The sequence below is a fragment of the Bufo gargarizans genome, chromosome 1 (assembly GCF_014858855.1).
Source record: "Bufo gargarizans isolate SCDJY-AF-19 chromosome 1, ASM1485885v1, whole genome shotgun sequence".
In the NCBI taxonomy this organism is placed as follows: Eukaryota; Metazoa; Chordata; class Amphibia; order Anura; family Bufonidae; genus Bufo; species Bufo gargarizans.
Window position 1 is genome coordinate 717,704,141 of NC_058080.1, and position 12,317 is coordinate 717,716,457.

The 12,317-nt window shown below is 43.9% G+C and overlaps 1 protein-coding gene across 1 annotated transcript in view; it reads right to left on the minus strand.

Annotated features, from left to right (window-relative positions):
* Window positions 1–8,364: 8,364 nt before the first annotated feature.
* MYO5B (myosin VB) overlaps window positions 8,365–12,317 on the minus strand; it is a gene marked incomplete at its 5' end in the record, with an annotated part of 109,728 nt that continues 105,775 nt past the window's right edge. The window contains 1 exon segment of the mRNA XM_044283447.1: window positions 8,365–9,180. Coding sequence (XP_044139382.1) covers window positions 9,028–9,180 — 153 coding nt within the window.

Sequence of the window (12,317 nt, forward strand, 5' to 3'; positions counted from 1 at the left end):
TTTCAAATTAGGCTCACGGATACCATCAGGACTGAATAGGCGTCATGATACTATTCTACATTACTAATATGTTTACTCTTCTTCTTTTTTATCATTGCAATTTGTACATTTTATCTTACTTTTCTATGTTTTTTGGCATGTTGTAATTACTATGCATTTTATCTGTGAAGGATGTCATCAGGAGGTGTGTCCTGTACCCGGTTGGTGGTTCACTATTTAGTCTCGACCTCACTTCCCACTGATGCACATCATGACTAAGGATCCGCATCTACAGTGATCCGAAACCGGTCGATTTTCTGCATTGCTGTATGTTAGTTTTTATCTGCACGGGATTGAATAAAGCCTCAAGTATTTTTCAGTGAAGCTGGACCATCTTTCTTTCTTTTGGGACACAATATACAATATACCGCTACACTGTGCCACACAATATACAGTATACCGCTACACTGTGCCCCACAATATACAGTATACCGCTACACTGTGCCCCACAATATACAGTATACCGCTACACTGTGCCCCACAATATACAGTATACCTCTACACTGTGCCACACAATATACAGTATACCGCTACACTGTGCCACACAATGTACAGTATACCTCTACACTGTGCCACACAATGTACAGTATACCTCTACACTGTGCCCCGCAATATACAGTATACCTCTACACTGTGCCACACAATATACAGTATACCGCTACACTGTGCCACACAATATACAGTATACCTCTACACTGTGCCCCGCAATATACAGTATACCTCTACACTGTGCCCCGCAATATACAGTATACCTCTACACTGTGCCACGCAATATACAGTATACCGCTACACTGTGCCACTCAATATACAGTATACCTCTACACCGTGCCACACAATACACAGTATACCTCTACACCGTGCCACACAATACACAGTATACCTCTACACTGTGCCACACAATATACAGTATACCTCTACACCGTGCCACACAATACACAGTATACCTCTACACTGTGCCACACAATATACAGTATACCGCTACACTGTGCCACACAATACACAGTATACCCCTACACTGTGCCACACAATATACAGTATACCGCTACACTGTGCCACACAATATACAGTATACCGCTACACTGTGCCCCACTATATACAGTATACCGCTACACTGTGCCCCACTATATACAGTATACCGCTACACTGTGCCCCACTATATACAGTATACCGCTACACTGTGCCCCACTATATACAGTATACCGCTACACTGTGCCACACAATATACAGTATACCGCTACACTGTGCCACACAATATACAGTATACCGCTACACTGTGCCACACAATATACAGTATACCGCTACACTGTGCCACACAATATACAGTATACCGCTACACTGTGCCCCACTATATACAGTATACCGCTACACTGTGCCACACAATATACAGTATACCGCTACACTGTGCCACACAATATACAGTATACCGCTACACTGTGCCCCCGATCATTATTATTTTCCCTTATAACATGGTTATAAGGGAAAATAATAGCATTCTTAATACAGAATGCATAGTACAATAGGGCTGGAGGGGTTAAAAAAAAAATATATAAATTTAACTCACCTTAATGGGACACTGACAGGCCCAATTAGCATATTAAGGCCTCTTTCACACTTGCGTTGTCCGGATCCGTCGTGTACTCCACTTGCCGGAATTACACGCCGGATCCGGAAAAACGCAAGTGTACGGAAAGCATTTGAAGACGGATCCGTCTTCAAAATGCTTTCAGTGTTACTATGACACCCAGGACGCTATTAAAGTCCTGGTTGCCATAGTAGGAGCGGGGAGCTGCATACTTACAGTCCGTGCGGCTCCCGGGGCGCTCCAGAATGGCGTCAGAGCGCCGCATGCGCATGGATGATGTGGCATGCGATCACGTCATCCATGCGCGTGGGGCGCCCTGACGTCACTCTGGAGCCGCACGGATGGTGAGTATGCTGCTCCCCCGCTCCCCGCTACACTTTACCATGGCTGCCAGGACTTTAGCGTCCCGGCAGCCATGGTAACCATTGAGAAAAAGCTAAACGTCGCATCCGGCAATGCGCCGAAACGACGTTTAGCTTAAGGCCGGATCCGGATCAATGCCTTTCAATGGGCATTCATTCCGGATCCGGCCTTGCGGCAAGTCTTCAGGATTTTTGGCCGGAGCAAAAAGCGCAGCATGCTGCGGTATTTTCTCCGGCCAAAAAACGTTCCGTTCCGGAACTGGAGACATCCTGATGCATCCTGAACGGATTTCACTCCATTCAGAATGCATTAGGATAAAACTGATCAGGATTCTTCCGGCATAGAGCCCCGACGACGGAACTCTATGCTGGAAGTGTGAAAGAGCCCTTAGGTATATATATGTCAGTACAGGTCTTCTAAAGTCTATTAAAAGCATCTAAGTATCCCCCCTGTCCACCTTATAAATACCGAAATATAAAGTTTTATAACCTGCTTGTCCGGTCACCAATCTGCCCAAGGGGCGGCGTTTCATGTCAAAATGCGCCCAGCCAGCCGCTCCCAACTGCCGTTCTGAAGCCCCGCCCAACTCATCAATATTCACTTCGCTGGGCAGCGGCTACAACTCTCCCGACTCACGATCCTGCGCATGGCCCATTCAATCCTCTGGGCACGTCCTCCGTCCAATCTTCAGCGCATGCGCCCGGCCGGGGTCACATCGCGCCTGCGTACAGAGCGCTGCAGCCCCTGCTTTATACGCATGCGCCGGGCACTTGAGTCGGGAGAGTTGTAGCCGCCGCCCAGCTAAGTGAATATTGATGAGCTGGGCGGGGCTTCAGAACGGCAGTTGGGAGTGGCTAGCTGGGCGCATTTTGACATGAAACGCCGCCCCTTGGGCAGATTGGTGACCGGACAAGCAGGTTATAAAACTTTATATTTCGGTATTTATAAGGTGGACAGTGGGGATACTTAGATGATTTTAATAGACTTTAGAAGACCTGTACTGACATATATATACCTAAATATGCTAATTGGGCCTGTCAGTGTCCCTTTAATCCACTTGATCGCGCAGTCCGGCTTCTCTTCTGTCTTCTTTCTTCAGGACCCAGGTAAAGGACCTGTGATGACATCACTGCGCTCATCACATGATCCATCACCATGGTAAAAAAGATCATGTGATTGACCATGTGATGAGTGCAGTGACGTCACCACAGGTCCTTTACCCAGGTCCTGAAAAAAGAAGACAGAAGAGATGCTGGCTGCACGATCAAGTGGATTAAGGAGAGTTACATTTTTTTTAAAAAAAATTTAACCCCTCCAGCCCTATTGTACTATGCATTCTGTATTCAGAATGCAATTATTTTCCCTTATAACCATGTTATAAGGGAAAATAATACAATCGACAGAACACCTAACCCAAACCCAAACTTCTGTGAAGAAGAAACTAGTTATAATGCCCCCAGCAGTGCCCCTGTAGTTAGTATGCCCCACTAGTTATAATGCCCCCAGTAATTACTATGCACCTGCCCGCTACAGATCTCCAATGATATGTTCCCCCAAATGGACAGAAAAAAAAATCAAAACACCTCAGATTTACACGTGCGTCCTCTACCTACTCACCAATAGTTTGGGTTATCCACACCAGGCCGAGGCCTCTTCGCACATTTGGCGCATGTTCTGACTGCCCATTGCCATAAAAGGTTTCCACATGGATTCTGGAGCAAGAAGGGACTTGTCATTTCTTTTTTTGGATGATGGCGGGGTTCCTATTGAAAACAATGGAGGTGGCATACAAGCGGATTTTGTGGAATGGGCATTTGAATCCACAGGAAATTTCCACAGTGTGAACATGCCCTAAGGAAAGCTGCGTGGATGGGAAGGAGTAGAAAAGGAGACGACACCGGAATGTAAGATTGCTTAGAAACTGAAATGACCATACACTCTTCACAGCACAGGTCAGGGTACAGTGGGGCCCCTATTCCAAGGGTCACTGTGGGGCCACATAATTACATTCTGTTTGTCTGTAGATGGAAATACACAAATAATTCCGAGCTTTATGAATAAAACATAGAGAATTTATTTGTCCTTTTACATCCTGTGCATTCCTGCTACTTATAAGACATGGGGACATTATATACATTTCCTCGTGTATATTACAGTGCATTGTACATAGAGGACGCCTCGTGATATCCCTGCCTGAACACAAGATTCACATAGTAACACACAGTGTGGAAACAAATCTCAGCTACTCACAGGGTACAATATGACGGTATGGCCACGCTGTTCAAAAATTGGTGCCCCACCACAATCCGGACAGTTTGTTTTGGCGCAGAAAGCTACTTTTGTGTAATTCAAGTGGCTCCTCCTTCAGACATTAACTTTTTTTTACCACACAAGACCACCAGGGGTGTCTACATTAATCCCCTCACTGCCCTTGACCACCAGGGATACCTACATTAATCCCTTCACTTCCCTTGACCACCAGGGATGCCTACATTAATCCCTTTACTGCTGTAGACCACCAGGAATGGCTACATTATTCCCTTTACTGCTCTAGACCACCAGGGACACCTACAATAAGAGATAAACCCATACTTTAGTGGAAATCCACTGACAAGGTTGAAGTTGAACCTTGCTACAATCCATCATGTTTGGCATGTTCTGGACACAATGGGCACAGTATGTGTGTTGCACTGGGTACAACCATGAAGCTCTTCCAACACACGATTCAAAAGGAGCGGCAGAGTCCCATTAGACATGGTGGTCGAGAATGGCATATGTGCCCACTGATAAATCCCTCCCATTGGGTCGCTGCCATGTAGACACGGGTAGTCATCTAGTTCTGAAGAAATACATCATCTGGGCATATAGTAACTGTCAAAAGTTATTCTAAAGATTTATATAAAAGTAAAATCGCATCATAAATAGAATTTATATCCCCGGTACCAGGGGAGATCTGTGGATCACTTCAGGTTGATGGCATGAAAGAAAGTGGAGTGCTTAACTCTGTACAGGACTGAAAGTGATCGGTCGGTAGTATTTAGAGGGGAAGTGTCTAGATATGTGTCAGAAGATTACCTATGTAGTCCATGACTCTGGACCACCAACAATTTGCAGAATGAAGGGGCCTCCCTAAAACCTTCAAATCTGTTCAACAGCTTCTCCAAGAGGTGCCAAAGGGGTTTGGGTACTTAAAGACTCCATGATGTGATCTATTGAGACATCTCTATAATAAAAAACATATATTTTGGATGGATTTACCCTTTAAAGTCAATCTACAGCCACAACTGGTTCACCCCCTGAGATGCTTATGTTAAACCCTTTCCTGCTGTAGACCACCAAGGATGCTGATATTAACCCATTACCGCCCTAGACCACAAGAGATGAAGATATCACCCCCTTACTGCCCTAGACCACCAGGGATGATTACACTAACCCCTTCCCTGCTCTAGACCACCAGGGATGCTGACATTAACTCTTTCACAAAATGACAGCACTATGTATGTCTAAACTTACCCCATTCCTGCCCTACCCCACCGGGGATGCCTACATTAATTACTTTGGTGCCCTACACCACAATAAATTTTGGTATTTACCCCTTTAGTACCTAGACCAACAGGGAAGCTGGAATTAATCCTTTACAGACATTAAAACACTAGGGATGTTGGTATTAACCCTCTCACTACCCTGGACCCCAGGTATCTTAGATAAGAAAAGGTCTTCACATGAAGCTACACCCCATTTTTAGCCAGCTTGAAGGTGGCAACCCTATTTTTTAGCTGCTAAAATGGATTCCATAACCAAGAACCAGTAGTCATGCTCTACTTGAGTATCGTGCTTGGAGCAGGGTTGCAGGAGGCACAGTTATGACACCCTGGTCCCTAAAACGGAGACTATAGTCTTCTTCCAAGGAAAGTGTAGGAGGGGGTATCTAGTGATCCAGTCCAAAGAGTTTTCAATTTTTTTAAATGTAGAGACAGACAAAGATTAGGCTGCACAAGGGTTTGATAATTCTTGATATCTCGCAAGGTATTTTTCCAGTATCAGCATCTCAGAATGAAAAACAATGGTCACTGCTCAGGAGGTCCAAGAAAATGTCTCGCCCACCTAGGCTGCCTATAGACAATTATATAATACAGTATATTATAGTAGGCCTGATGCTATTCTACACAATACAGAGGTGACACGTTCACACATGTACAGATGTAACAGAGATAAATTTGGCATTTAACATGTATTTCCAGCACAAACTGTTTGAGGTCTGAGTCTCCTACTCATTCCCTTTCGAAATTAATTTCTGTTCAAAGTGATTTCATCTTAGAAGTCAGCTACTTCTTCTCAGTCACTGCTAAATTATATTTTCCAGCATTCCTTGTTTCTTAATTTTTAAAATAAATGAACCCAAATTTTTGTAACCTCATGGGCTACGAGGGTGAAGGCTCTGATGTGTCTGACACATCCGCCATGATGGTAGAGATTGAATCCAGTATGTCTCCGCCCAGTGTGAGGAATCGGGGAGGGTTCTCTCACTATGACTACTCGAAATGAAAAACAGAGAGGAAGGGTGGAGGAAAGGCAGCTCTAGGAGAGCTAATGGGCGAAATTTATCAAACTGCTGTAAAGTAGAACTGGCTTAGTTGCCCATAGCAACCAATCAGATTCCAGCTTTCATTTTTCATGGTCCTTTAGAAAATGAAAGGTGGAATCTGATCGGTCGCTATGGACAACTAAGCCAGTTCTACTTTACACCAGTTTGATAAATCTCCCCCTATATGTCTGACAAAGATAGCCACCAGACAGCTACTGTACGTCCTATCCCACACACAGCTACTTCCTGTCCCACACACAGCTACTTCCTGTCCCACACATAACTACTTCCTGTCCCATACAGAACTACTTCCTGTTACAGACAAATACTTTCTGTCCCACACAGGTAATTCCTCTCTGGAGCACATATGTACAATTTTACAATAATTTTTATTGCTCCAATACTGTGGGGAAAGGGGATTGAGTAACTTTGCAAATAGCCTTGGCTAAAAATCACCTCCATTTTTTTTATACAGCTTCCATGCAGACTTATTAGACTACAATCAAACCACGTGTATCCTGAACCTGATGACATGTGGTACTCTCTTCCATATCTCTCCTACTTTCTGTAGGTTATCAAGAAAAGGGAGCAGAAGCAATGCAGTATGACTACAGGATCAGACTACACACAGGGTATGTTTGTAGTCTGTAACCATGGAAACAGTGGGTTACAAGTTGTATATACAAAATGGTAATATCAAGATCATTGAAAAGTTGCTCCTTTTTAGATGCATTGGAGTAATGAAAATGGTTGCAAAAATTCTGCCTCTTTGGGCAATTCCTACTTGTTTGAAGAATCACTTGATCACAAAGTGTCCTCTTGCTCTAGCTCTCAGCACTTTTCTGTAATCCGTGGGGAAACCCAGCAGTAAATGCAGGACAGGGCAGGTCCTCCAGAGTAAGAGACGCTCTTAGTATCTGGTCTCCACTAAGGCCAAGAGGTGAGGATTCTGGACAGAGGATCCCTGAGTCTGTCAGCAGTTTTCACCAGGCTACACGGCTAACAGCAATATTACAGACTGGGGAGAGCAGTTAAACATACCTTTTGTGGAGCTTTTATTATCAGGAGTAGTGTGAATATGAAGTTTTATGCTTACAGATTATGCTCCTGCAAATGCCCCGAGCAGGGCCTTCACTGTGAAGTGATGTCTGCACTAAGTAGCTTCATGGATCCTCCCCCTCTGTTCTGAGGTGTAGCATCCAACCAGAAGACCATAACAGTTGTCACTCAGAGGAGAGGGGCTGGGAAGCAGTTCAATGCAGAGGGCACTTTCCAGTAAAGCTCCGCCTCCTGGGCACTTGCAGGAGCAGAACCCGGCAAAAAAAAAACTTCATATTCACACTACTCCTGATGAGAACAGCTCTACAAAAGGTATGTTTATACTGCTCTCCTCAGCCCCCTTGCTAGTGCTGTCAGCAGTTTCACATGGTCAAAACTACTCACAGATTCCCTTTAACTCAGAATTCCCTAATAAGAAATGGATGTTCTAAAGTGGACAACAGCTTTAAAGGGGTTATCCCATGATCAATGTAAAAAAATAAAATTTACTACACGACAATCTCTTTCTAACAAACTTAGAACCAGCCTTGTACTTGGCGTGGATCCAGAGATCTCCTCCTTCATTGCTCTTCTAGATTTATATCAAGCTGGTGGCCCAGGGAGCATGCACTTTCTCAGGGGTGTGTTCTTTCTGCTGCAGCTGGGGGCAGTTGAAAGATGGAACTGAGCCTGTGCTTCCATCTCAGTGAGCAGGACAGAGAAATTAGGAAAAGAGCAGACAGCAGGTGGCGCTATACAGATTTCAGTGTCCATCCGAAATTTTTAATTACATGCAATTACAAAAAGTATTCCGATCCAGGTGCTGGTTTGAAAAATGTAGAATATATTTTTTGTGGGACAACTCCTTTAACATAATGCTGTAGATGATAATGTGTACGAACAGATAACGTTGTGTTCTCACCATGAGTTGCGGCAAAACGATAAACTCAGCTCTGCTACATCTGTGACTGTTACGTTAAATCTCTAATATATATTTACATCAAAATCTCATATAATTTAATTCTGTGTGTCACCAGAAATACTGTCCTGCCTCCCATAAATAATATCGCCACATGACAGCCTAACATCGAGCGGTACAAAGAGCAGAGCAGTGGACCGTCCATTTATAGTCTCTGATTTGAAACAGTGAGGCCGACGCCGGAGGTTACTTATAAAAACAGAAGTGTCTCCTTCCAGGATCACAGCAAAGTGTAAACATTTTCTATCGTTTTTACAGGATTTTCTTTCTTTAAAATAAAAAATAGTTAAATTTTCTTTGCAAAAGAATAAAATAAAATAAAATCAGCATCTGCGGGAGTCCTTAGGATGTGGTGTCTTGGTCCTGGGATTTTTCATATCTATATATTTATATATATTTTTTTCTTGGATTAGAATTTTGATAAAAATAAAAATTGTCTTTTCAAACTTTGTTGAGGAAGTTGAGGTTGAGGATGTCGGGTATATGAATAGTGTCCATGGTGATTGATGACGGGTTAAAGGGGAATAAAACCGGGAACATGTACTTGGAGTCTAGCAGCAGCTGGGGAGGGTCTTTTCGGTCCTGTAACTGGGCCTGAAAATAAAAAATATAACATTATTGATATATAAAAAAAAAAATTAAAAGAAACAAAATTAATTCTTAAAGGGAACCTGTCACCGGGATTTTGTGTATAGAGCTGAGGACATGGGTTGCTAGATGGCCGCTAGCACATCCGCAATACCCAGTCCCCATAGCTCTGTGCGCTCAGGGTCAGGACTCATCTCTGGTTAATTTGCATATGTATCAAATCCTTTTTTTTTACACAATAAAAGCACACAGAGCTATGGGGACTGGATATTGCGGATGTGCTAGCGACCATCTAGCAACCCATGTCCTCAGCTCTATACACAAAAGCCCGGTGACAGGTTCCCTTTAATAAATTTAGTTTTGAAGTGTCACTGTACTATCAAACAATTTCACTGCATTTGAAGAAGAATGGTGTAACTAGAAAATTTCTAAATCACTTCATTTAAAAAATCTGCCTACATCCACCTGAAAAAAAGCTGTAAAGTCATGGCCACTAGGGGGCTCACTTCCACCTAATTTGCTGTCCATTGCCTGTTGTCAGGCAAGATCTGTCCCTGGTAACAGAGACTCAGAAGACGGCTTAGAGGAAGGGGGAAGGGGGGGGGCGCTTCAGAGCTAGTTGAGATCGTGAGCCTCATAAAATAACTGCTTCTACACAACTTTTGAAGACTATAGGAGCGTCATTTTTGTCTGTAAGGGTGATCTCCCCTGTTCTGTGAGCTCCAGTGCTGCAAATAAACATAGTGGGAATTAAGGGAAAGGATGTCACAGCAGTATAATGCTGGCAGATTTCACAGAAGGTATATGTACCCGCTTCTGAGTGAAATGCATCTAGCTGTGCAGCTGAAGCAGGGAATAATATGGCTGAAAGAAACATTAGGGAAGCCCAAAAAAAGACCTTTTCCCTCGCAGTTATGATTGTACAAAGGAAACACAGCCATTATGCAAACATTTTAGAAAACTCTGGTACGCTTTAAAGAAATCCAGGCTGCAGCTAGGGCACCTCAGGCATGGGGACAGTTTTAGGTCTGCTTCTGTATTCCCATCAATCTGGTGAAAACTAGGAGCATATGGCGGGCATAAAAAGAACAGGCCCGCCCCATGATAGATGAGAAAGACTCTTGCCATATGCACTATTAGGGGTCCCAGGACCCCCCTGTATAACCACAGCAGAAAACCACTAACAAGCGGCATCATGTAATACTACATCTCACCAGTAGTGGCTGCTGCAGGGAATTAAGAAGCTACAGGGAATGTCTCCTGGCGAAATCAGTTGTGTCTTGGGCTTTCATATAAAAGGGATTTCCTGTGAGTCAACCCCTTCAAATTACATTTAACCCCTTACAAATCTAACACAATCTTTGCAAAAACTGGAATACCCCTTTAAGAGTTAAAAAAAAAGGGGCACTTCTTGAAGACTGGTAAGGGCTATATATACTGCACTGCTTATTGGCTGACAAGAGTGACGGAGGGGAGGGGCCACCATCTATTCTCATTAGCATATTTATATTAGCACTGAGACACTCAAAGCAGCGTCACTGGTTGAATAGATATTTTTCTATGTAGTTTGGCCTCAAGGCTCTTCTGTGAGGGAGTGGTGGCTTCAATCATCACAAGAGTCAGTCCAAGGCTGGCCATATACAGGTCCTTCTCAAAAAATTAGCATATTGTGATAAAGTTCATTATTTTCTGTAATGTACTGATAAACATTAGACTTTCATATATGTTAGATTCATTACACGCCAACTGAAGTAGTTCAAGCCTTTTATTGTTTTAATATTGATGATTTTGGCATACAGCTCATGAAAACCCAAATTTCCCATCTCAAAAAATTAGCATATTTCATCCGACCAATAAAAGAAAAGTGTTTTTAATACAAAAAAAGTCAACCTTCAAATAATTATGTTCAGTTATGCACTCAATACTTGGTCGGGAATCCTTTTGCAGAAATGACGGCTTCAATGCGGCGTGGCATGGAGGCAATCAGCCTGTGGCACTGCTGAGGTGTTATGGAGGCCCAGGATGCTTCAATGCGGAGTGGCATGGAGGCAATCAGCCTGTGGCACTGCTGAGGTGTTATGGAGGCCCAGGATGCTTCGATAGCGGCCTTAAGCTCATCCAGAGTGTTGGGTCTCGCGTCTCTCAACTTTCTCTTCCCAATATCCCACAGATTCTCTATTGGGTTCAGGTCAGGAGAGTTGGCAGGCCAATTGAGCACAGTAATACCATGGTCAGTAAACCATTTACCAGTGGTTTTGGCACTGTGAGCAGGTGCCAGGTCGTGCTAAAAAGTGAAATCTTCATCTCCATAAAGCTTTTCAGCAGATGGAAGCATGAAGTGCTCCAAAATCTCCTGACAGCTAGCTGCATTGGCCCTGCCCTTGATAAAACACAGTGGACCAACACCAGCAGCTGACATGGCACCCCAGACCACCACTGACTGTGGGTACTTGACACTGGACTTCAGGCATTTTGGCATTTCCCTCTCCCCAGTCTTCCTCCAGACTCTGGCACCTTGATTTCCGAATGACATGCAACAGTCCAGTGCTGCTTCTCTGTAGCCCAGGTCAGGCGCTTGTGCCGCTGTTTCTGGTTCAAAAGTGGCTTGACCTGGGGAATGCGGCACCTGTAGCCCATTTCCTGCACACGCCTGTACACGGTGGCTCTGGATGTTTCTACTCCAGACTCAGTCCACTGCTTCCGCAGGTCCCCCAAGGTCTGGAATCGGTCCTTCTCCACAATCTTCCTCAGGGTCCGGTCACCTCTTCTCGTTGTGCAGCGTTTTCTGCCACACTTTTTCCTCCCACAGACTTCCCACTGAGGTGCCTTGATACAGCACTCTGGGAACAGCCTATTCGTTCAGAAATTTCTTTCTGTGTCTTACCCTCTTGCTTGAGGGTGTCAATGATGGCATTCTGGACAGCAGTCAGGTCGGCAGTCTTACCCATGATTGCGGTTTGGAGTAATGAACCAGGCTGGGAGTTTTTAAAAGCCTCAGGAATCTTTTGCAGGTGTTTAGAGTAAATTAGTTGATTCAGATGATTAGGTTAATAGCTCGTTTAGAGAACCTTTTCATGATATGCTAATTTTTTGAGATAGGAAATTTGGCTTTTCATGAGCTGTATGCCAAAATCATCAATATT